This window comes from Dermacentor silvarum, chromosome 1, assembly GCF_013339745.2.
Source record: "Dermacentor silvarum isolate Dsil-2018 chromosome 1, BIME_Dsil_1.4, whole genome shotgun sequence".
In the NCBI taxonomy this organism is placed as follows: Eukaryota; Metazoa; Arthropoda; class Arachnida; order Ixodida; family Ixodidae; genus Dermacentor; species Dermacentor silvarum.
The window spans coordinates 441,521,931-441,548,482 of NC_051154.1; the positions used below are offsets into that span (position 1 = coordinate 441,521,931).

The 26,552-nt window shown below is 47.7% G+C and overlaps 1 protein-coding gene across 1 annotated transcript in view; it reads left to right on the forward strand.

Annotated features, from left to right (window-relative positions):
* Positions 1 to 24,866, forward strand: part of LOC119448890 (serine/threonine-protein kinase 19-like) — a 41,274-nt gene extending 16,408 nt beyond the window's left edge. Inside the window, exons 4-7 of the mRNA XM_049664362.1 lie at positions 12,402 to 12,592; positions 17,534 to 17,663; positions 18,341 to 18,437; positions 24,157 to 24,866. Of these exons, the coding sequence (XP_049520319.1) occupies positions 12,402 to 12,592; positions 17,534 to 17,663; positions 18,341 to 18,437; positions 24,157 to 24,457 (719 nt within the window). The 3' untranslated portion in view covers positions 24,458 to 24,866. The remainder of the gene's footprint in view (positions 1 to 12,401; positions 12,593 to 17,533; positions 17,664 to 18,340; positions 18,438 to 24,156) is intronic.
* The last annotated feature ends 1,686 nt before the right edge of the window (positions 24,867 to 26,552 follow it).

A 26,552-nucleotide genomic window follows, 5' to 3' on the forward strand; every position in this document is an offset into this window, starting at 1 on the left:
AATGGTTTTCAAGGATCGATATGTCCAAGATCTGGAAGCAATGGTCCTAACATGCATTGTGAATGGCAGTCTGCATGTCGGCCCTGCAAATATAGATCACAGTAATCGACATGTCACCTAGTACAGTGTGGCAGCGGTGTTCAGGATCTGAGTGAACCTTAGCGGAAACTACTAAGTGACGCACTTGACTGGGGACAGAGAGGGTGAGGGAGGGGGGAGTGGCTTCGCCAGCCACATACTAACACAGACTTTTAGGGGAGGGGGAGGACGTGTCCGTGGTGCCCCCCCCCCCTGGCTACACGCCACTGACTTTGCTACAGGAGCGGAGCACTTGGGGCACATTTCTTAGTCAACTTTAGGCGATTCCTACGCTCAGGTGATGGATGGTGTAAGGTGGTGACGGGTAAGATCACAGGGAAGGAAGCCGACATACTGGGGAAGTAAGGCATATATTGGCACCTGGCAGGTAGTGGATCGAGGGCAACAGTGGCTCAAGCCCAAAAGAACAAAGGCCGCGCGCTCCTCCTTGCTCGCGAGCCAGCCCCGACGGACGCGCTTTCCAGGAGCCAGCTGTTCTGTGGTTTCTTAGACCCCCAAGGGTACTTCTGAAGGCTCGTGACAATATATATGTGTCCCACCAGAGGTTAGATTTCAGCGCGTGGTGGATAGCATAGGGTTCAGATGGAAGGAATACAGCTAGGTGTCGCAGATGATGCAGGCGATTGAGCCAATTGGTCTGTCCAAATGATTGAACCTATTGCATCTATGTCCTTGTACTCAGTGCACCTCAATACTGAGATGTGAGAACTTGGCGAGTCTGTGGATTTATTGTCAGATTTGTAGCATTTCTAATTGTAGCTTGTTTGAGGTGCTTCACTGCAGTAAGTGATAGTCTTTTATCGTAAGTGATCGAGAGTGATTTGCACTATTGTGATGTTGGGTGCTGTACTGATGGAATTGATGGCATCGTGTGAGGCTTGCAATTCAAGTAGTAGTGAGTTGGGCGCTTCGGCCTTCTACGTGAAGGAAAATCTAATAGCGGGATGACATCGGCTCACATAGTTTTGTTAGGCTCAGTATGTCACAGATGCCCATTTCTGGTAAGTCTCCAGGATGCCATAGTGCCACATTGTGTCACGTACAAGCTTTTTCCATATCTCGGAACATGGAATTAAAGAATCTGATGGTCTCAGTGTACCTCAATTATAGTTAATCGTCAACTTGCCCTCCCTAAAGGTGCATTAAAATGGAATAAATAGCTTTCGAGAAAGCTTAGGAGACGACATTTTATCATTTACTCGCATACACCGCTACAGTAAGTACCACAGACCTGGAGCTAGCTGCCAAAGATGGATCCCTTGCTTCATTGAGGAGAGGAATTACAATGTTTTTTTAATGCAGAACGAAGATGCTCGAAATAAGATTTTGTTATAATTTAAGGGTGCAAGTGTTTTAATATATCGTGTATTTATAGTTCGATCAAGTTCCAGGGGCAGGCTTACTACCGAAATATAAGGTGGCTTTAAGCTCAGAATGATAATGGCTGTAATGTGTAGCATACTTGCAGTTGAGTTTTCGTTCAGCCATTTCATATAAAATATTCTGAACAATGCGCATCACTAGGAAACATGTTCGAAATGTGCAACTCCCACCCTCCCCAGGTGCATTCTTCGCGTGACCTCATAATGTGCTCCCTTAATCGATAATTTTTGAATAGCTAAGCAGGGGTTTGCTTTGGGTTTAGCCTTCCAAGCTCACCAAGCAAGACCCATGACAGAGTCACCTTTCATTACACAGTCTTGATTACATTTTCAAGATCTCCGGGATCGGCCCAGTTTACTATTACTCTTTCAAGAATCGGGACTCGACGATACGCACGAGGACGTGGACAATCCCGGGGACGCAGAAAAACAAAGCTTCGGTTTATAGTTGTGCGCAATGGTGGCGGCCGCATCGGTTTCTACGCGATCCGAGTCATTCATGTTTGCGCAGCTATAATGGCAGTAAGACGCACAGCGCTGTAGGAAACGCGGTGTCAAAACTCGTTCACTGGTTCCTTCGATCTCGCAAACAAGTCGCGGTGACAGGCTTTCTTACGACAGCTAGCAAATGACTCATGTAGGCCCGTCCCTTTGAGGTAACCTTCGTGGGACAGTGCGAAGACTGCAGTTTCACGTATCCGTCACACTGTATATAAATTCATATTGGGGCATTCGGTGACTGCTGTAGAAACAGCGTGTGGCGATGTAAACGCGGTTATGTGCTATACGCTTGCAGCGCTTGTCATCTGCTTCACTCACGCTGGCCAAGTGACGGCGCCTGAGAGCAAACGGGGGAGTAGTAGTAGTAGTGGTAGAAAACTTTAATTGGTGTTTTGTAATGAAGTCCCAGAAGGTGGAGCCCTCATTCAAGGGCCCCATTTGCTGCTGCTATCCGGCTGGCCCGGTCGATCAGGTATCGCTGATCGTCGAAGGCTGTGCTGGAAAGAGCGGCTTCCCACTGCAATTGGGAGGCGTTGGGTATTCTAGGTAGTCCGCGTGGTTTGGAGCATTCCCACGTAGAATGGTGTCGCAGAGTTTTGGGTGTCCACCACAGAAATGACATTTGGCGGGGAACTGGCTAGGATAAAAAAGTGTGGTGGAGAGCAAGGCTGGAAAATGTATTAGTTTGGAGCGGGCGCCAAGCGGCTGCATCTGCACGGTTTAGCTTCACGTGTGGTGGAGGGAATGCTATACGGGATAGTCTGTGGTGTTGCAGTATAAGCATGTATGTAAGCGGTATCGTTTCCACCTTTTCTGGGTTGGACTGGCCTTCCACGGGCGCCTGGAAGGTGAGGCCTCGGGCTGTAACATGAACGCGCCCATTGTCAGGGAGAGACGCATGCCCAGGTGTCCAGACTAGGCGAACTAGTGGAATATTTTGCTTCTTGTGTAGCATCTTATGAGCTATCGGTGAAATCCATCGTTGTGTGTAGTTTCGACATGCTTGCTGGTAATCTGTAAGAATATATATGATCTTATCTGGGGGTTGAGCGCTGATGGCGAGGGCTATGGCACATTCTTCCACTTCCGTGCAGTTGTCAGTGGGTATTGTGGCTGATAATACTGCTTCGCCCCTCCAGTTGGCCACCGCTACCACTTTGGCTGTAATGTCGGGGTAGCGCGCGGCGTCTTTATAGAAGGTGTCGAGGTCGTTGCCGTATGCTCATACGGGGGAGAAGCGTGTGTGAGCGTATACGGTACCACCACATTCCTTCGGGCCCTCGGGTGACGCGCGGAGGATTCGGTGCACGAGACGCTCAATAAAATTACTTTCTTTCTTTGCAGGAACCTGACAGCTAATATAATATTTTGCTGTATTGTAATTTGAACGGTAACTTTTACTACACAGAAATGCTTGACAGTATAGTTGAGCACATTCTGCGATGATGTCCTTAATCAAATTGTGTACGTTAATTAACGCGTAAGACAGTTTTCTTTCATATCCTTGGAAGTTAAATGCATTGTCTAGTAAGATTTCATATATTTTCATTGTTTTTAATTTACGTTATTAAAGTGACGTCACTTCCGTGCATTGCAGGAGTCGATTCTGTGTGGAGTCGTCTGGAGAGCCACACGGCATACAAGACAAGTGACGTCACTTCCATGCGTTGCAGGAGTCGATTCTGTGTGGAGTCGTCTGAAGAGCCGCGTGGAATACGAGACTCTGCCAAAAAATATTAAAGTGGTGTCACTACCGTGCGTTGCAGGAGTAGATTCTGTGTGGAGTCGTCTGGAGAACCGCGCAGCAGTTACGCACTCTGTTTTAACAGTAAAGCTGTTTAAGCTATCCGTAACTCCGTTAGTCGTCCGCAAAAAACTGCACCGAGCTATGACGTCACCTCGCGTTGCCTAGTAACCGCCGGCGCAGGTGCGTGCTCGCTTCGCCTGACACACGGCTCCGCCGAGCTACCGCCAGCTGCGCGATACTGCGCATGCGCCGTGACGTCATCCTGGCGCGTCTGCGCTCCCCGCCCGTGCACTGTGCATAGCTTGTGCTAGAGTGTACTAGAATATTTTGAGTGGCGCGACCGGCGGCCGTGGAGAGGGCCTTTTCGTGCGGAAAAGTAGCGGCGGCGCTGTAGTCGACCACTCTTGAAATCCTCGTCCGGCCTCGCAGGCGGGAGCTTGCTGGTGCGTTTGCAGAAACGGAGAGTTTCCACGAAAGGAACGTAGAAATTAATGTTTCATCGCAACTGAACAACATTACAGTCCCGGCTACAATTAATCTTCGCCGGGCGAGCACCTGGCATGATCGGAGAGGGTTTTTTTAGGACGCGCAAAATGATTGTAACATGATTGGTGAAGCGCGACAATAACCTTATTATAGAAAACGTATTATCAACCTGCTGCTTGGAAATTGGATCAAACGTCGCTATTGGAGCGATCAATGCCCGTCATTCATTTTATTGCCTGCTTAATTATAAATTTTCCTGTACAAGACGCATTCTAATGAGCACAGCTGAGTGTGTGAGCAGTACTGCAGTAACTGTATTGTCAAGTGGTAGTTACGGTCGAGAATACAGCAGCGAAACCGTGAATGGCAAAACTAACTCTTCAGTGGGAGAACCTGCGCCCCGGAAAACCGGCTACACTCAAAGTACAACGATAGCGGCGAACACAGTTGAAAATCTGATCAGCGGGTCGAGCGCGTCGGCTTTTATACTTGACTCTTTCTCTACGTATGAGTCATCGAAGGTTCCAGAGTAATCGCTGGTGCCAGCGTGTCTTCCAGAAAATAATACACAATTCGCGTCGCGCATACACGCAATCAGATTACGCAAGGTTCGGTGACAATTAACAGACAGCCGATACAACCATCGATAACATTCGAGAAATTTCCGATACATGCGTCCTACACGGAGCGATAACATTTGTTAGACAGTGAAATATATATTCACCCGAGAAAAATAAACGAGCACACGTTTTTAGTATAATTTTTTTTCATTTAGTCGCAATTCTGCCGAAGCTATAGATATTGTCTGTAATCAGAATCCTTATTCGAACTGCAAGAAATTTACACCTACCTCCTATACCTAAATGCATGCGAAAAAAATATCAATTTGCTCGGCCTCCACTGCACCGTTCTTGGTGGGGTTTGTTGCCTTTTGAGATAAAACTTTCAAATGATCAAAGTGTAGGAAGCAGAATGTTCATTAAAGCTGTCAATCTTTTTTATACAAATATTGTTTAACTAAAACAAAAGGCAAGCATCAAATTAACTAAGTACTAAACGAAAATGTCACAAATTTTTATACTGCAATCATCTGTATACTTGGATATCCGCAGTGCGCAAAATTGATGTATTATAGACTGCTCTGAAAGACACCCATAATTTCTTAGCAGGAATTTTCCAAAATGTTCGTAAACATTATAAATATTTCTTCTAAGCTGTACATTGATCTATAACATTTTCCCGCTCGAGATGCTTTAACAGATGCAGTTCACACAACTGCGATATCTGTTTTTAAAGCAGATTTAAAGATTTCTAAGCTTTGTTTCGTTTTTTTCTCTTTAACGCGCTCTCCTTCGTGGGTCTCCGTAAAGAGTGTCTGAAATCATAATTCTGTTGCACATGGTTGCTTTAAATAAGCATTCTCTCTTCAATGCAACAAATTTCGACGTCATTATCAGACGCGAACTGACGCCGTTGCGTCAGTGACCGCGGTGTCGGTGTTTTATTGGTTAGATATCGAGGCACCTTCAGCAAAATAGTCGGCACCGCGTCAGGTCGAAGAATTGGTTTCATTCTTGGCACTCGAACTTCTGTTCCGTTATGTGCCCGTAGTCTCTCACGGTGAAATGAGGCTAAAAGTGAAGCTCGGACACAGTGCAATCAGTGCCGACGAGCTTATTAATAAGTCTGCACCCATTTCTCTCCCACGCAAGTCTTCGCTCTTCATCTCTGGGAGCTTTAAAAAGCGATACCTTACGGCCGTGGCCCGTGCGAGCGTACCCAGCCTTGCACCCAGGTGTATAACAGGGATTTAAACGCTACTCCCCCCCCCCCCCATTTTTTTTTCTTGAGTCACAAATGTGCGGCAGAGCCCGCACGCGCGCACGCACACACCCATCACAGGCCGGAGCGCGCCAACTTGCTTCAAGAGTGGGCGACGCCAGCGCCACCGCTACTTTCTCCAAAAAAGGGGACGCGGTATGCGAGGCGCGCCAGGTTCGGTCGCGCCACTCAATAGTTCTAGTACACTCTACTTGTGCCCCACTTCCCCTGCGACTTCGCCACCACCTGCGCACTACTGCGCATGCGCCACGAGTCAGACGTGACCACACGGCCAACTGTGCATGCGCTCCTTTGTTCCGTATGAAAGCCGGTGCGCGGGGGCGGCGCGCCAGACGCAGACATGGGGAGACGAAAGAAGGTTCGCACTACCGAGGAAGAAGCCGCTTACCAAGAATCGCGGCGCGCTGCTAAGCGAGACTGCCAGCGTCAACGCCGATTGGACCCAGCATAGTTAGCTGAAGAACCGCTGCAAAACGGCGACGGCGAGCCGGAGACCCCGAGTACGTCCAGCGAGAGAATGCTATAGAGAACGGGAGAAAAAGCGTCGGCTCCGAGAACATCCCGACGTGAGAGAAGCCGAGAACGAATGATACCGATGAGCTCCGCTGTTTCTTTAGCCTTGCGCCAATAGTGCAAGCTATCCCGATTTTTTTTTTTTTCATAAAGAGCACTTTCGAATTTTCGAACAAAGAGAGCCAGGTAAGGAATTCCATACCTCTATAGTGCGGGGAAAGAAGCTGTACTTGCAAGTATTTGTACGCGCATAGGAAGGGGAAAGACTAAGCTCGTGGATGTTAGGTGTAGATGAAGGCTTGGCGAAAGATAGGCAAACTGTGTTCGAAGTACAATAGGGCATGTTACTTATGTTGTGCAAAAATTTTAATGATTCCGCGTCACGACGCACGGAAAGTACTGTTAGGTTCAGAAATGAGAGGGCAGACGATGGCGAAAAATTGTGGTCATACCGGTGAAAAATAAAGCGGACGGCTTTCTTTTGAACTGCTTCTAGTTTGATTATGTTGCTTTGGTTATGGGGCGACCACACTGTGGTGGCATAATTTATAATTGGGCGAACAAGTGTACGTTGTGCTGCCAAAAAAAACCCGCCGCGGTGGCTCAGTCAGCTAAGGCGTTGCGCTGCTGAGCACGACATCGCGGGATCGAATCCCGGCTGCGCCGGCCGTATTTCGATGGAGGCGAAATGCAAAAACGCCCGTGTGCTTGCGTTGTAGTGCACGTTAAAGAACCCCAGGTGGTCAAAATTAATCCGGAACCCTCCACTACGGCGTGCCTCATAATCAGAACTGGTTTTGGCACGTAAAACCCCAGAAAGAAGAAGCTGCCAAGAACATTGTCCCTAATCTTCTATACATGGCACCTACGAACTTGGTTGCTGCTTCGGGCCCTTGTAGTTAAGCAAAGCATAGCCTAGAAGACTAAAGAATGCAATCTGTACATCGTGTGGTAGGAGGACGCCATTTAATGTTTGTGCTCGGTGTGCGGGGCCGAGAGATGAAATGTGCGGGCTTTTCCGTGCTTGTGTTCGGCGTGCGGGGCCGAAAAGCGCGGGAGTGAGCGTCGCTGGTGCGCGTGAACGGCGCGCGAGCCGGGAGAGACCATCTGGAACGACGGGGCAGCCAAGCTGACAGAACGGGCAGTGCAGCGAGATGGAGCGGACCGAACGCCGGCCCACGTCCCGGCATCCCGGTCCTGCACTGCGAACCAGGCGCCGCCCCGGCTTCTACCATCGTCGCGGGTCCTGTTGAGCTTGGCCTCGTCCCCGCTCGCACGACCGCTGCCGTGCTGCCGGGCTCGGGCCACGACCCAGAGCCCTGGTCCGGTTCTCCAAACCGGGCGTCGCCTCGGCTTCTGCCACCGTCGTGGGTCCTGCGGAGCTGGGCCTCGTCCCCGCTCGCACGACCGCTGCCGTGCTTCCAGGCTCGGGCTACGACCCAGAGCCCTGGTCCTGTTCTCCGAACCGGGCGCCGCCCCGGCTTTCACCCCACTGCTGTGCTGGGCTTCGTCCCGGCACTCATCACACCGCTACGGTGCCGAGCTCGGGCTACGACCCAGAGCTAACGCTCCGGAACCGGGCTACGTCCTGGAGCCATCCTGAGCTTCAACCGCCGCCCGTACTCACCGCCGTCAGAGCCAAGTCCGCCGAGCCGTCGCCACGAGGCCGGAATCCTGTTTAGAATTGTGAGTGCTCGCGCGTGACACTTATCCAGCTTATCTGTATAGTTCGTGTTCCCGTATTCGTCCCATGTGCCGTTCGTGTCATAAATACGTCTCTTTGTGTCTCTGGTTGCCTTCTTGTGCGTCTGGCTGACCTGCGCCCACAACATAATCATCACAATTTTGGCGAGCCTGCCCGGATCGGCTTTAAGATCTTGCCGACAGCTAGACGCACGGGAGGAAACCATGGATATTGAGAGACTATACGCGATCGGCAAGCACATGGGCTTAGCTGGCGCCGCTCTTCGCGAGTGGATTGACGCGGAACGCGCAACAGAAAGACGCTTCCGCGCGCAAGTTCGTGATGATGAGCGCGTGATCATGGAGCTCGAGGAAAGACGGCTGCAAGTCGAGGAACGCGTTTTACTGCTGAAGCTCAAGCTTCAAGAACAGACAACTAGTTTGAACGTGCGAGATAGTGGACTACCAGTGAGCAACCTCAAACTAATTGAGGAAGAAAGGATACGCGTGGAGACTGTTCGATTAGCGGAACTTGCTGCAGCTGAGCAAGCTTACGAAGAGAGGAAGCAGCTCCAAGAGAAAGAACTCAAGATGCTGCGAGAAGAACTGCATGACATGAGAAAGATGCCAGAAGTTGGCAGATTAGAAAGCGGCCGTGATGGCGTAGAGGTGAAGCTCACCATTGAGGAGCCCTTGATGCAGACTGAACAGGTTAAGAGGATGGCTGACATCCCAATAGAGGTTTGCATAAACGAGGAGCAGGTGACAGCAGAGAAAAAAGTAGATTCACCTCACAAAGATAGTGAATCGGTAATCGAAAATGATTTCAGGGATCGCCAGGCACCAGACATAATGAGGCATTTAGATTCCGAGAAACCGAGCAATGAGAAAGCCAGTAGATACCCGAAGCGCCCCAGACGTAAGGCAACGTGTAAGGGCAGGAAGAACTTGCACAGAATGCGTAAGGGCAGGAAGAAGATTCAAAGGCAATGGAAAGGAAAACAGCGTCATAAAACGCAGGTGCATGACAAGATGCAGGCGTCCAGGGAAAAATTGAAGAAGCCAGAGCTCTACCCAAGCCATTCCAAGCCGTACAAGCAATCTGTAGGCGTAGGAAAGAGAAGGAAGCAGAAAGAAAGTAGACAAGCATGGGAGCTCAGGAAAAAACGAAAAAAAAAGTGAACAGGTGTAACTGGTATGATAAATAAGGAATATTATCTTGGAATGACCACGGACAGTTGCGATGTCAGTTTTCACAAATGTGTGCAGAGAAAAAGTTTAGTCATGTAGAGTGATTGGAACATTGAATTTGTCAACATTGCGAACAGTGCAGTGCATTACGTGGTATAAAGTGAAATTACCGGACCATAAGAAAGAACTCACTGACGAACGGACGAACTGCGCACTCTGTGTTGTGTGTTACTCATATTTAGTCGACGCGTCCTACCTCACCGCCGCGTCGTTCTTGAACAGGGGGGGAAGTGTGGTAGGGGGACAACAATTTAATGTTTGTGATCGGTGTGCGGAACCGATATTTGAAATGCGCGGGCTTTTCCGTGCTTGTGCTCGGCGTGCGGGGCCGAAAAGCGCGGGAGTGAGCGTCGCTGGTGCACGTGGTCGGTGCGCGTGCCGGGAGAGATATGTGGAACGACGGGGCAGCAAAGCTGACAGAACGGGCAGTGCAGCGAGATAGAGAGGACCGAACGCCGGCCCACGTCCCGGCACTCCGGTCCTGCACTGCGAACCGGGCGCCGCCCCGGCTTCTACCATCGTCGCGGGTCCTGTTGAGCTTGGCCTCGTCCCCGCTCGCATGACCGCTGCCGTGCTGCCGGGCTCGGGCCACGACCCAGAGCCCTGGTCCTGTTCTCCAAACCGGGCGTCGCCCCGGCTTCTGCCACCGTCGTGGGTCTTGCTGAGCTGGGCCTCGTCCCGGCTCGCACGACCGCTGCCGTGCTGCCAGGCTCGGGCTACGTCCCAGAGCCCTGGTCCTGTTCCGCAAATCGGGCGCCGCCCCACTGCAGTGCTGGGCTTCGTCCCGGCACTCATCACACCGCTACGGTGCCGAGCTCGGGCTACGACCCAGAGCTAACGCTCCGGAACCGGGCTACGTCCTGGAGCCATCCTGAGCTTCAACCGCCGCCCGTACTCACCGCCGTCAGAGCCAAGTCCGCCGAGCCGTCGCCACGAGGCCGGAATCCTGTTTAGAATTGTGAGTGCTCGCGCGTGACACTTATCCAGCTTATCTGTATAGTTCGTGCTCCCGTATTCGTCCCATGTGCCGTTCGTGTCATAAATACGTCTCTTTGTGTCTCTGGTTGCTTTCTTGTGCATCTGGCTAACCTGCGCCCACAACATAATCATCACAATCGGGAGGGGTGCTAATGAAGGCATCTTTGCGTTTTTTTTTTCTTGACAGATAAGGTAGGTATAATAGTGCTAAGTCCCGTAGTGAACTATCTGGACCATACAATGCAATGTTGCTGCAAAATTTGAGGTAGAACAAAGCAACCCTAAGCTCAAATTATTTCTTTTATGATTGTTAGCACGAGAGCGCACATCTCCGTAGCTTTAAGCAGTTTCAAATCTCGCTGGACTTATCTACGAGGCTTATCTGGAAAGCACGTACAAAAAGAATATAGCACAAAAAAAACATTGTACAAAAACATTTCTTTGTCGTTTTTCTTATTTTCCACAAATTTCTGACGGCTGTCTAAGTTGGCGCCGTCGTCTTCACACGATACCGTGTTATGGCTTTACATTTACTTTCCGCAATGGAGTTGGCTTTCTTTACCCGTATTTACTAAGACTATAATACGCTGCGTATGTTCCAGCTATGTTCTAAACCACGAGGTATTCCCAACTTTGCAAATTGTGGGATGGCTCAAGCCACAGATACTTCAAATTTCAATATGCCCACAGGGGATGTCGCCTTTGGTCTGCCCTTTTATGTATATATTGCCACGCGTGTTTTACATGTTCATCCCAAAACCATCATCAGATCGGGCACCCACTCTTGGACTGGGAGGATGTGAAAGACGACGTAAACGACGTTGGTTGTTGTGGCCGCTCCAGTAAAGGTACCGTAGTGGGTATCTGCCAGGTGCCGTTCGCTGCTCATGGACTTATCTGGCCTTTCCTCTCGCGACAATATTTCCCCTTTATGCCATTTCTGTAACGCATTAGAAACGATCGACCATTACTTACTGGACTGCCGGCGTTTCTCCTCCCTAAGAAAGAATATTGCAAATTACAATGCGACATTTCGGCCTGCCATTGAACTCTCTAGATAAGAATGGATAGTTGGGCGAGTTGGTACGGTAACATATTCTTGATATAAGCGCGAAGAAGACACGGACAGAGGCAGAAGAAGACAGGACTAGCGCTCGTCCTGTCTTCTTCTGCCTCTGTCCGTGTCTTCTTCGCGCTTATATCAAGAATATGAACTCTCTAGAAGTGCGTTCTTTCGGAGCTTCTGTACTTGGACACTCACACAGGAATGTATGCATCGCCATAGCGAAATTTATGCTTGAATCAAACCGATTTCGTTGTTAAGCATATTATTCCATTTATCATTACCTTATTGCCTCTTGTACTCGTATCTATACTTTTTAAATATTTATTGTCTATTGAATCGCCTTAGAATTTATTCGCTATGGTATATTTACCAAAATTAGACATTTGGAAAATTTATTCACTTAGCACATATATAAAATCTGCCCGACTCTTGGCCGATCCCCGCGAGTGGGTATGCGCCAAAGATGATAAGGTCATCATCATCATCAATATTTTTGTAGCTCTTACGACGGTAATCGAATCTCCCTAGGCAACACGTAAGCCGCTAGCATACATAGGCGATCGTGGCGCATTGGTCCTCGCGTCGACGCTTTGCGTGCTGGCAATGAATCAGAAACGACCCATGCGGGCCAGGAAACGCCTCTGCTGCCCGGCCGAACCGTTTGAGATTGCCAACGGCCAAGGTGGGTACTACGACGTAGCTGTATCACTGTCTTCCCGGTTTAGATGACCACTGATGTTAGCTGCGCGGCTTGCATGTTTTGCCTGTCTCTCTTGTTTTCCCTACGACGATTGGCTCCTGTCGCCCGATTATGGCAAAATTCACAGAGTGCGAAATGAACGCGTGATCGCAGACGCGGCCGTGCTGCCAAGCCTACACTTCGACTTGCCGAGCCAGCGCGTCGCCGGAGAGACAAAGTCAGCGCTGCAGATGCTGCGCTCCTCATTCCCGTCGGACAAGTTCTTGGCCGGCTTTCCAGCTATCGCCATGAGGCACCAGCTCTACGCCATGGTCCAGAACAGAGTAGACGTCGACAACGCGTTGGTAAGCCACCAGACCCAGTCGATAGTGCTTGTGTAACGGCCGCCGTGACGGGAAAACACTCTCCTAAAGGTCTTATTTAACTGAAACGGGCGGTGAAAAAGCAAACGAAGTCTTTTTGGGCAGAAGAAGCGCTGCCATGAAATTGCCTGCAGGTGAAATTGTTTAGATCATTGGTAGTAAGTACAGCATGATTTGGGGCATGCACTTAATGTAAGCAGTTGCTAGCCAACAATAACTTATATTTATGTTTTAGTACCACGGCTTCAGACCATCATTGTCTGACCCCAGGTCACAGGTGGTGTTATGCTGTAGGGCACTTTGCCCAGCTGAGCCTCTGCAGCTCTTGTAAGACGTACTGCAACTTTACGCACAGTCTTTCTATTACATCTGCGAATATTGTCACGAGCCTCTAGAAGTGGACTTGAAGGTTTAATAACTCGTAGAGCAGCTGGCTCTCGGAAGACGCGACCGTCGGGGCTGGCTCGAGCAGAGAAGGGGGCGCGCGGTCTTCTTTCTTCTCTTGGGCTCGACCCACTCTTGCCCTCGACCCACTACCTACAGGTGGCAATATCCCCCCTTCCGAACAAAAGCATCGCCTCGATGCTAAAAAAATAGGCGTAGAAGACAACGACGAAGAAGGCAGGCAAAGCGAAAGTACACAAAATAAAGTAGCCGTCACGCCGGCACAGTCAATGAACGAAGAAGCAATCTCCCAAAGATAAATGAAAAGTAGAAACAAAGAAGGGAATGAGAGAACAAAAAAAAAACGAAAACAAAAAAAAGTTACGGACGCGCAATGTACGGCTTCATGCGCACAACATGAACTATGTCTGAGCTCGGTTGTCTTTGTGTCCTACTCCGTGTCTGCGATGATGTGTCCGGAACAACTTCGTAGTTTACGTCACTGACGCGGCGGAGCACTTTATACGGACCGAAATACCGGCTTAGCAGTTTTTCACAGAGACCACGACGACGAACGGGGGTCCACACCCAAACTTGGTCCCCGGGGTTGTAGGACACGTCCCTGTGGCGGATGTTGTAGCGTCGTGCGTCTGCCTGCTGCTGCTGGCCGATATGCAGCCGCGCGAGCTGCCGGGCTTCCTCAGCACGCTCTGCAAATTCCTCGGCGTCAGTTGTCAATAGGTCAGCGTCTTGACACGGCAGCATAGCGTCCAGCATCGTCTGGACTTCGCGACCGTAGAGAAGGCGAAAGGGCGTGAAGCGCGTCGTCTCTTGCACGGCGGTGTTATACGCGAAGGTCACGTAAGGCAAGATCCGATCCCATGTTTTGTGTTGAACGTCTATGTACATTGCGAGCATATCTGTGACCGTCTTATTCAGTCGCTCGGTAAGTCCGTTGGTCTGCGGATGGTACGCGGTCGTCTTGCGATGCCTGGTGTTGCTCAATTCAAAAACCTCGTCCATAAGCTGCGCTGTGAATGCTGTCCCTCTGTCAGTTATTACAGTGGAGGGAGCACCGTGACGCAAGACGATGTGGCGCATGAAGAAGTGCGCTACCTCTGAGGCCGTGGCTCGTGGGATCGCCTGCGTCTCAGCATAGCGTGTTAAATAATCAGTCGCGACGATCACCCATTTGTTGCCGTCGGCAGAAAGGGGAAACGGTCCGAGAATGTCCATGCCGACTTGGTCGAAAGGCGTGTGAGGTACTTCAATTGGCTGAAGTAAGCCAGCCGGTTTAACGGATGGTGTCTTGCGGCGCTGGCATTCACGACAGCCTTTAACGTACTGTTTGACGCTTGCCGAAAGCCCGGGCCAATAGTACATTTCGCTTACTCTAGCGAGTGTGCGTGAAAAGCCTAAATGACCAGATGTCGGTTCGTCATGGCAAGCGAAGAGGACGTCGTCGCGCATGTCCCTTGGAACCACCAGGAGGTAAGCACGGCTGGTCGAACGAGCATTCTTCTTATACAGCACGTTATCTCGCAGACAGAAGGACGTCAGCGAGCGGGACAGATGGCGTGGTATGGTTGTGTCGCGACCCTCTAAATGATCGATGATCGGTCGAATCTCACCGTCGTCACGCTGCCGTCTGCTCAAGTCCGACGAACTAATGGCGCCCAGGAAGCCGTCATTATCCTCTGTTTCCTGACTGGCAGGATCAATGGGTGCGCGGGACAGCGTGTCAGCGTCTTCATGCTTACGGCCAGACTTATAAACGATGGTGATGTCAAATTCCTGTAGCCGCAAGCTCCACCGTGCCAGTCGTCCTGAAGGGTCGCGCATGCTTGCCAACCAACAGAGGGCATGGTGGTCCGTCACTACTTTGAAGGGACGACCATAGAGATAGGGGCGAAACTTGATGATCGCCCACACAACCGCGAGGCACTCCTTCTCCGTAGTCGAATAATTCGCCTCGGCACGGGACAGGGAGCGGCTGGCCCGATGCACGGGAGTGTCGACAGGCACTGGATTCGTAGCGCGGATCCTTGGAGGGGTCTGCAACATCCGTGAGGACGCTTACCCAGCACCTCCACCAGTTTGTCACGAGCCTCTAGAAGTGGACTTGAAGGTTTAATAACTCGTAGAGCAGCTGGCTCTCGGAAGACGCGACCGTCGGGGCTGGCTCGAGCAGAGAAGGGGGCGCGCGGTCTTCTTTCTTCTCTTGGGCTGGACCCACTCTTGCCCTCGACCCACTACCTACAGGTGGCAATATGTTATAATACTGAATCTGAAACAGTGATCTTCACAACTGGCGTGCTTGCCCTTGGAAACCATGTGCCCTTACACCTAGAACCTATCGGCTTATGTTACTTATAAAAAACATTCTGTTCCAAACACTTGTATTCTGCCGCACCTTCTTTTTTATGTTAATCTTTTTTTTTGACAATAGGTACGCTTTACATCGAGCATGTTTCCGTCCAGAAACTGTGCCACATGTGTTGAATTAGTGTCGCATTGAAGTGCATTTCGACTACACACGCATTCATTTAGGTAAGCATAGAAGTTAGAGTTCACTAATCTAAATAACCTGCTGAAACACGAGATGAGCTGAACGATAACGGGATGGGAATCAACATGTCATACTCCACGAGTGCTGTTACATTTACTTTTTTTAAGTCTCCATAGTGACTGAAAACCAGTGTTCATACATGTTCAAAGTGGCAGCCATACTGCAAAATGCCCAAATGGCTTGCCAGGTAGCTTCATGCCTCTAGCAAACGGTGGCGTGGGAAATTTGCACAAATGTGCATGGGTGCCTCGCACTATATCTATTAGCTGGAGGCAAGCTGTCATTGCAGCATGATGTGCCAATATGACGATGATGAAAATTTGGTCAACTTTAGGTTAAATCTGAGCCTTTTAGGCACAGTATGCCATGAAGTGAGCTGATCTGAAGAAGCTAATGGAAGCTTTACAATTGCAAGTTGACAAGTTAACATGCTGTATCAACCACAGAGCAATAAAAGCTAATCTAACTCAACTAATCCCTTTCTTAATGAGAACTCATTCTGACTAGTGCAGAAAAAAGGTGTGTGTGTTCTGATACAAAGAAAAGAAGCAACTTAACACTATTTATATTCCTTTATTAGAGAACAATCAGTCATTAAATAGACTGTAAAGAGACCAGTTGTAAAGCTCAGGCAAATTACTATCGTTGTAGCTGTCTGAACAGAGCAAGTCAAGTGTATTGGATTCAAGAAATAGATGGTCAAGGTCATCGCCTTCAGAGTCCAACATCTCCGCTGCAGCATTTCTTAGTCTGGCTGTCGTAAAGCCGTTAATGACAACTTGACTTGGTACAGTCAGCCATGTATCAATGACATACTCGCAACCATTTTTCTGGACTGCACCGTCTCTTGCGTTACGTATTATGGGTTCCCATATTTATATTCAACAACGTTTTGCAAATGTTCTCACAAATGCAAGCACTGAAACTAGCCACTTAAGCACTGCGAGCAGCATTCACTTGCGTATCGAAAACTGCCCCTATCAGCTGGAAATATTTCTTGGGTGCAGCAACAATCATTACGGAGCTAATTTTGCTATCTGATTTGTGATGTAATATCCGTGAACCATAGTCTGAGAAATATACTTGTGAATACTTAAGCTTGGAAGCATATGATATATTATTATCGAGATAGCTTGCAATCAGAGTGGCATATAACTCAGCAGTATACCCGCCGGGGTGGCTCAGTCAGCTAAGGCGTTGCGCTGCTGAGCACGAGGTTGCGGGATCGAATCCCGGCCGCGGCGGCCGCATTTCGATGGAGGCGAAATGCAAAAACGCCCGTGTGCTTGCGTTGTAGTGCACGTTAAAGAACCCCAGGTGGTCAAAATTAATCCGGAGCCCTATACTACGGCGTGCCTCATAATCAGAACTGGTTTTGGCACGTAAAACCCCAGAAAGTAGTAACTCAGCAGTATGAAGTCATGTCGTGCATAAAAGATATCCAGGGTGGCTGTTCGCAGTTCACTTCAATGCCGCTTCAAGTCATATAGAGTTCATGTGGCAGAGAGCAAAGAGCGTATGGTTGTCTTTGCTGCATTTTACATATAATCTTCCTGGTAGCCTTATTGCCATTTTGTACCACTGTTTATCATTTTGCTCTAAGGGTGCCCATTTGCATATCCTGCGGTTATTCCCCACTGCTGCCTGTTTGGGTTGCCTAACAGTCATAACTTCTTCAAGTAATAAGGGAATCATTATGGAGTTGTTTCCATGGCATATTGCTTCCTCCATGCCGCGTGGTAGCCTTTTTTTAATCACCACAAGTTTACATTACAAAAACAGCGCACCAGCGGACAGAATACTGACAGAAGATACAAACACAAGCACTGTTTTTTTGTCTTCTGTCATTCTTCGTTAGCTGGTACGTTGTTTTTAAAATGGATTCTCAACTAGCCCAGTCACACAACAACCAGGTGTGTTCCATGGGGGCCACAGACAGCTCACTTGTGACACGTGTATTATGTCTGCAGACAGAGATGACGGACCGTGGCGAGGTACGGATCTTCCAGTTGGGTCCGCACGAAACAGATGCAGCAGTGCTGTTTACAGAGGACTACCTCATTTATGTGCGGCAGCGGAGTGGACAAAATCCCGCAGTAGGCAAGTTCTAGTTATTGTACAAGGTGTAACCTAGTATAAAGGTGCATGTTTTTTAAGCCTCTCCATCATTTCATCAAGCTGATTTCAACATGATCCACTTTCTGTGTTTATGGGTCTGCGCAATAATGTAACCTTGTCGCAAACCTCCTTCCTTATGCACACTCAGTTTTTCAGTCATTTTAGAGACCACAGTTCTGTGCTCGTAGTCCTCAATTATTGACTTTTAAATTTTTGTGAACATTATATTTACTATACAGGTATAGCCTTAGCTGACACAGGAACCACTTAGCCAACATTGTAGCTAAATATGTCATCACTAGAGCAGCAACCCTTATTGCCTGTTCAAAGCTAAGTGTGTTACCGGTACATGCATCAGAAATACATCTTCTATTACAGTTGTGTTCACGAGAGAATTTTATTTGCATAGTCACATGATCTGGATTGTCAGTAGCAACATGCTAATTGAATGCATAGAAGTGTTGTGATGCTTTTCGTAATGTTCATGCCTGTAGGAATGAATTTTGCGCATATTTTTCAACATGTAATGTGGCAGTGTTGCATGCTCATCATCCTTTAAAATGAGCGTCAACTGGCCTTGATAAATAAAGGTTTTGGTTTAAGCTACTTGTATTGTAGAACAGGATGCTAAAGGCCCACTCTGCATTTCTTGTCAGCAGAGAAGTTCCTGGAAAAGGTTGTCATGCGATCCCAGAACATCAGCTGCAGCCACACTTCTTTGGCCATGGAGTACAGTCTGTGCGATAACGAAATCAGGTGAGCCTTCTTTCTCTTATTGGGATTTGCTCTGCTACCAGCAAGCAGTTGTCTTGTTTCTTAACGTGCATGAGTAATTTGAATTGCTCACATTCCTGAGTGAAGCGGCACCAATTCTGTTAACATAATTGAAAAAAATTCAAAGCCATTCCATTATGTGAAGATGGAAGACCAGCGAGGCTGTACTTGTTGATAACTATGCGGTATATATGGTTAATTGCTATATTGATTTAATAAAGACACATAGAGTTCTCTTCGTTGTCCTTCTATCTCTTTTTTTTTCTTTCTCCCTTTTCTTTCTTTCCTTCTTTCTTTCTTTCTTCTCCCTGGCTCATACCCGCCTATCCAATGCGGGTATGCGGCACACGTGATTTTATTATCGGTAATCGTGACGTAACTGACGTGCATTTCATGTTATTGATGTCATGACCTATCAGCCATGTTCGTCATACATTTGTACCCTTCCTTGCCAATTTTGGTATATACGAAGTGAACTAGACGCCACAAGGTGGCGCGACGCATCAGAATTCTTGTACACTATACTTTTGGTTTTCTACGGAAGCAATCTCCTGGAACCTAGCCTATAAGAGCTTCGCTGTTAGAAGTTTTACTTCGACTTAACATAACATAACATAACACCGTAACAACAAAAGGTTATAGGCGTTTCTCCACCTATGCATGTGGCATCTTCATTATGCACTGACACAAATGAGGGGAGATCCCACTCTACCAATCACGCACGTCCTTGAAGACGTCCGGCAGGGAGCCACGGGGAGTGCGTTCACGAAACCGAAAGGCACCACCCCTGCGGACGATTAGAGCGGGGTCATCTATAAAGTCCGAGGCGGCAGTTGTGACGCGACTTAAATTGGCGAAACGAGCAGCAAAAAGGCAACGAGATTGAAAGAACAGAAAGGAGAGTTTGTCAAGGCTACCCATGCAATGCGTTCTAAGACGGAACTTGTCGAGCACTGCTGGACAAGAGCATAGTTTCGACCTTGACAATGCGACCACACTGACCCGAGAGCAAAAGTGGGGGAAAAGAAAACTCCTGGCATCCTGGTTCAACAGTCGTAACGCATTGGCGTGCAACACTAACCGTGGCCCCTTGCCGGACATTTATAAGGACGTGCGTGATAAGTAGACTGGGACCTCCCCTCATTTCTGTCAATGCATGCTGGAGATGCCCCTTGCATATGTGGTGAAACGTCTATGCCCTTTTGTTGTTAATGAGTTAAGTCGGAGTAAAACTTTTTTTTCAATCATGAATTCACCCGGATTTTGGAACATTTTTGCCTTTAGGGACAATTTATATAAATACCTAAAGTAAATGTTCATTTTTCATCTAAATGTGCAAGATACTCGAGAATAAGCATATTCAACTAAACAGAACTAATGTTTTGCGGAAACTTCTTCAGCAGTGAGAGGGGATAAGACAAGGCAGAACACTGGAAGTGAACTTCACCCCAAGCCACTTGTTGCTTGTTTTAGAAATTGTACAGACAGTTCTCATCCTATATATCAACAATAGGTGTACAACTCAGTTGCTTTACATTGCCCGTTTGATACCACTGCAGCTGGGGATCTTGCATCGGTCTGTCTCATCTGACAGTGCTTTCAAAAAGAAAGCGAGTTGTGTGCCAAACTACTTCCTCCTCACCATGTATTCTTGCTCTAAGCCAACAAATGATGCTAGCTGCCTGTCATTTAGTGTTGCTCGAAGACATTTAACCAGAAACTTCATACTCACTACCAAAACTTGGCAAGGAAGAAATATTTTTCTGGTGTGTTGCCCATACCCAACACTCATCCATAAAGTCAACCATTTAAAGCCATTAATACAAGTTTGTGGGCAGGGATCGCCACAAGTCATCATCAACGGCCTATTTTTGTCCACTGCAGTTTCAAAGCATCTCTCAGCGATATCCACAAGTAATCAGCATATAACATTTATCTCTTTGTTATGTGACTGTGTGTGTTGACGATCCAGTCATCTGCAGACAAGACAACCTGTGTGCACAATGCTCTGTGCCCACATGGTGCCGTCCAGCATATGTTCCACTGTCATTGTAGAACAACCACACCTAACAGGCAAAGCTTTAAGCATGTATTGGATATTTGCTACTTTGCATAGTAAGTAGCAAACACATCGCAAGGCACAGTAGATTACCCTTTTGCTTTAAAAATGCATTGTTAGTTATTAGGCTTGGGATCGCTTAAGACTGCATACAGACTCAATCCTCTGGTGTCCACGCATTGTTCAAGGTCAGTAAAAAAACACCGCATATCCACGGGGTGAATGATGATGAGTGGGCGAAGCTCCGGAGGGAATCATCGGTAAACCGTGAATCTTCCGTGTAATTCGCCCAGTCTCGCCGCACTAAATCGAACGATTGACTTCCACCAATGACACGCGCCATATGTGACGTCATTCCTATTTTATAACAGCGCCCTTCATTATAATTGCACCATCTCCCGCTTAAGGGGACGCTAGCGCAAACGCGTTAGAAACGTGCAGTACTCTCTAGTAAGGGGGATAGGCTACAGCGTCTTACGCAGCCGTTTACACATGCCGGAACGTGCACCGCGTTTGCCGATGCCATCACATGACTGCTGTAAGAGTATAACCCCCGTATTCATAAACGCTCCTCGACTTAAACTTGACTTGCCACCGCCTTCAACGCGTTTCGAACGCGCTGCCCAAGGCGGTGGCAAGTCAAGTTCAAGTCGAGGAGCGTTTATGAATACGGGGGTAAGGCGGAAAGGCCACAGCGTCTTACAACAGCTTCTTACACGGGCCGTAACGCGCTAGCACAAACGCGTTAGAAACGCGCAGTCTTTCGTTAATGTTGGGTATTTATTGTCATCGTGGTGCGTGTGTCCATGTGTGCTTCGTAGCGTAGTGGTTAGCGCCGCGCGTTCGGAAGCGAGGGGTCCCTGGTTCGATTCCGCGCTACGGACACAACTTTCGGAAGTTTTTTTTCATAAAAGTAGACGTGGCTACCTACTACGACGACTAATACTACTACTACTACTACTACTACAGAGGAGGGACAGACCCACACCCTAAGGAGCTTCGCCCCTAAAACGGATTTAATTGATGACGCAAACGTTTCTGGAAATGGCACTGCGAAACAGTGCAACATTTGCTTCCACAACTCTTTTTTAGTAACGACAACGGTGATACATTGGTCATGGAAGGGCTTCGATAACAGTTCGCACAATATGTAGACAAGTAGGTACATCTCATTGGCATAATACGCATCCATAATAATCATCTAAATGTGCGTGAGCTTAACATCTCACGCGGTGTAGCAGCTGCTGCTGTCAGTGCAAACTGCAATAAATTGATAATCACATCAATTGTGTGATACAAGGGGCATTGCGGGAATAAAAAAATCATTTTCTTTAGTCTGGCTAAACCAGGGTAAAGCGAGAGGAAAGCCAAAGCCTCTGTATCACACACAAGTACTGGAATGGCAGCAAAATCATTGCTGCTGTTTTACACCTTTGTCAGCATAGAAGGAAGCTACAGCCTTTGGTGGCGCTTTGCTACAAAGTGTGGCCATGCAATAAGGGGTAGAAATATATTACCTAGGCTACGGGATACTAACATGTCGTCAAGCTGGAAAATACGCCACTTGTCATGTCTGTGGAAGTTCATGCCACCTGTAGTTGCCTAATGGGGACCATACAAATGCAACTTGATTGGTGCCCGGCTCGGAGGGTAAAAGATGCAGTAGACACTCAGACTGTAGACCTTCAAATGTGTCTTTTGTTTTGCTTGCCGTGTGGGGGAGCTTACATAGAAATTGGAGATTAGCAAACCATGCCATTTTGGCGGTATTGCAGGTTTCAAATTGTTGAGCTGCCTGCATACACTCAGCTACCTGGGCATGTAATCTTTGACAATTGTCATTGCATTGTCACCTGAGGATGACCCGTGTCCACTGTCCTTGGAGCTTCTTTGGCTTGACGGCCAAGTATTCCTCGAGTCTATGCTTCCCTTCCTGATGGGACTCATTGCTTCCAGCTGGGAGTAGATGATTCAACACTTGGTCTCAGTCACAGTGCATTGGATAAAATCATGTCTTTCAGCGTCATGGTGTTGCAGTAGATTCCTGCACGCCTCTTCCCGCAGCCTCCTGATATCCGAAGTTGGTTGTCTTCGTCCTCAAAAAGCAGACCCTTTGTTGCAGCGCAACTCGTGACACCAAGCGATCTTTCATCGCTTTTCACACACTGATTCAGTAAATACAGGCTGTTCAAATTGTGATTGGGGCATTGACAGCAGCGAGATAAACCAGAGCAAGAGAGTCTGCAATGTTTTGTGCCATTTGTTTGCCTGCCCAACCGACATCTAGCAACAACATCATTGAGCAGTGTGCCATGTTCAGGCGTCATATTGACTTCAGATTATTCGCAAATACTTATGATACGGTAGTTATGAAACAGCCTCTAAATTTAGTAGCAATCATTTTTCTTTGACTCTCCGGATACGAAATCCTGCCTATGAAAATGATTTAGAGTGTATGCAGAGTGTCAAATTGCAGCATAACACTATGAACCCAAACTAATGCTTCAACCATAGCCATGGAATATTTGAGCATAGCATGATGCTCTGAAATGACGTAAAACCCGTGTGGGGGCAGCTGCAGATAAGGTAATGGACTAAGCTGCACCTTGGATACGCTCTGGTGCCCTTGCCTAGGCCAACTACAGGTTGGCTTTTCCGAAGATCTCTGTTGCCTGTTCAGTCTATTTGGAGCATGGTTCCTATACTAAAACTTGGGTGCTTTTGCAAGCTGACACATCACAAAAAAGCGTCACATTTTGTGCAAATGTAATACAGATTTGCGTTAGTTTCTTGTCATTAAAGCTTGGTATATTTCGTGGAAAATGTGTAGTCCTAAGCTGACTGTCCTCCACATATAGCAGTGAGTGATGATGCCCCCATACCTGTCAACTCTCCCGAATTTTTGGTAATGTTTACAAATTTGGGCATATTATAGAATTTTATGTTGCGTGATGTCTTACGAAAAATATATTTTATTTGCCAAGAAAGCTTAATGTGTTGATGGATGGGGTAGCGCAAGATTGCAAAAAACTAATGCAAAAAAAAGAGTTTTGTGGCACTGACAATGTCTACTTGAGGTCGTATAATGCAAGATGTCATATACCAGTAGAGTACTTGCATTAACCAAGTTTCTTCTGTATAGTTCCTGGAGCAGGACAAAATTGGCAACAGCAATGTCACTCAAAAAGTCACTTTGGTGTAAAGACATTATGTTGCTTGTCAAATCTCTGCTGTTCCAAGTTTGCTGCTCCTGGTCTGCCAAGTCTTGAAGTTCAATCAGCAATAAAGCGGGTACGCATGCGGGTTCGAAAAGGTGTGTTCTAAAAAAAGTTCTTAACAATGAGCGTCATACCCCCTCCATTTGCGGTAATTTGCAAAATTTTAAATTTCGCATTATGGCAAGTATCTGCCCCCCCCCTGCTATTTGTAATATCATTAGCGTTAGTTTTTACCATAGTAGAACACAATGATTTCAAAGCATTGTTTTCTGAAAAGGAAGTTGGATGGAAAGTACTTCAGCGGAAAAAAGAAAATTGTTAGCACCTGCCAAGAGTGCTTTCACATCGTGTGAAACGTCTTTTGGTTCTGTACTTCTGAGTTGGCCTGTTCTTTACACTTGGGTCGCTTTTTCTCGCTTTGCAGTGAACTGGAGCACTTGGGACTGCTGGTGCCACATGGAATTGGCAGCGATGGATACCACTGGTGGCTCGGCGTTCCTGGCGCAGTCTGCTTCCTGAGGACACTCGCCCGCGGCCGCGTTGCCCTCCTCCAGATGCTCCGAAGGTCCAAGTACCAAGAGCTGTCACGTGCCGAACTGGAAAGTCAGCGGTTACCCCGTGGGACCAAGCTCGGTATTGGGCATTTCATCTACGATGCCATAGGGGCCAACCTCGTGACTTGCGTGAAGACAACGTCTGGGGATGTGCTCAGGCTGAGGGAGTGAGGCGGAGAAGCCATGTACATAGTGCGACTGTGAACGCGTGTTTGTGCTTGTGTGTGTGTGTGCGTGCGTGTGTGTGTGTGCGTGCGTGTGTGTGTGTGTGGGCGTGCGTGCGTGCGTGCGTGCGTGCGTGCGTGTGTGTGTGTGTGTGTGTGTGTGTGTGTGTGTGTGTGTGTGTGTGTGTGTGTGTGTGTGTGTGTGTGTGTGTGTGTGTGTGTGCGTGTGTGTGTGTGTGTGTGTGTGTGTGTGTGTGTGTGTGTGTGTGTGTGTGTGTGTGTGTGTGTGTTCTATGCTTCCAACTATACTATACTCCCAACTAACGGTGCAGTTCTATCGCTCCCAATCGCCACGGTGTCAGAGGACGACTGGAAGTCTTCTAGGAATTTAATCCTGCCATAAAAAAAACCTTCCATTTGGGCACTAAGCTGTTCAGACTCTGTCTTTCCCTGAAACTAACCATTTCAAGTGTTTCCAGCTCCACGAGCCTTTGCACACGAAATGGAACATCGAGACCAAAAGGTTTCGTAAAGGTGACGTGTGGTGTGGCTAGCAGTCAATGCATCTATTTGTGGCGAGTTTTGTAGTAATGACTTTGTTTCCAACTTGGGAAAAGTAATCGAAAAAGAAGTACAGTATGCTCAGGAATGAACTGATACATAGTAGAAAAAAGTGTCTGGAAATTATATGCAGGCGCTGTACTTTTGTTAAGCACCAAACTTTTTTTAAACAACGTTAAAGTTATTGCGTGGCCTCCGATACTTAACACTCAATGACGAAGGCCATGGGCGTCGAAAGCAAGAAGCCGGAAGCACGTCATAAATGTTGCAATAAATGAAAAATTATGTTTAGCTACATAAGAAAGGTAAATGATTTAAACAGATTTTACGTAGTATTATTGTCCAATTAGTCTCATTATAGTCGCGTGCCTGTTATACATCACATTAAACTCGACAATTGGAAGCAAGCGTATGCGGGCATGTGCGGTGCCGAAGCTGTGACACTTATTTCTTAATCGCACAATGCCTGCAGTGGTGTGAAGTCGTCCGCAGGCACATGCTTTTCAAGGTATGGCGACGGTTTGTTTTTATACTTGTATGCCGGCAGTGAGTGCTTCGCATGGGCCGGAAGAGCTGATGCACATGCATATGCACAACGGTTTCGACGGTACCCTTAAAGGCATGTCGGTGATGTTTCCTGCCCGAATAGTATAAAACTGAGCCAATTGGTACAACGCTAAGACGAGGTTGAATAGCTGAACTAGTTCCAGTGGTTTCGCAATAGTTTCAGTGATTCTGGCACACATCTTTGATAGCGGTGTTCAATGTTGTGAGGCAGTGCCCATTCAAGCATTGCTTTTGTTCTGTCTGCCGGTTGAGTTCTTTTGTAGTTATATCATTCTTTCGCACGCGACGGCAACACATTCAAGCGGCGCCGTGCCGGCGCACACAAGCGAGAGAGGAGGAAAGGCTTACCGTGTGCCCTTTTCTTCGTGCCCTATCAAAAAGTCTGCATATTGTCTTGTGTGCAGTGTCCTTAAAGAAGAACAAAGTACCACAGTCTGTTGAGCCTGGTCAAAACCTATTGGAAGAACGCGAAAAAAAGGATTTTATCAGGAAGAAGCGAACTCCAATTCATTGTGGATTTATCAAACTTCCGCTAGGACGTAGGAGCAACAAATAATACTCTGAACACTTTTGTGTTGCTTTTTAAGTAAATTAGTGCAATAATAGACACAAGGAAGGGAGACAAAGACAAGCGCTACTACTGTATAATGGCAGGGAAGGATTGTACATAGACATCCTCTTGTCACGCATGCGCAAACAAAATCTGAACTGCCAGGTGGACATCAAAGGCGGTTGCACAAGAATTCGAACTCGGAATCAAGTAATAAGCGTTAAACAGTTCCCTCACACACCGATCTCTGTTCTTGATAAAAAAGGCCTCCAGCGCAAGTCTACGAGGTTGCCGAAAAATACTGTAGCGAACTTTGAATTTTATTTTATTTTATATATTTCGCATTTTCTAGCACCTGCATTTTTCAATTTGTGTTCTTTGCACTTTTTTATATAGAACTGCTATTTTTACTGTTCTTGGTGCC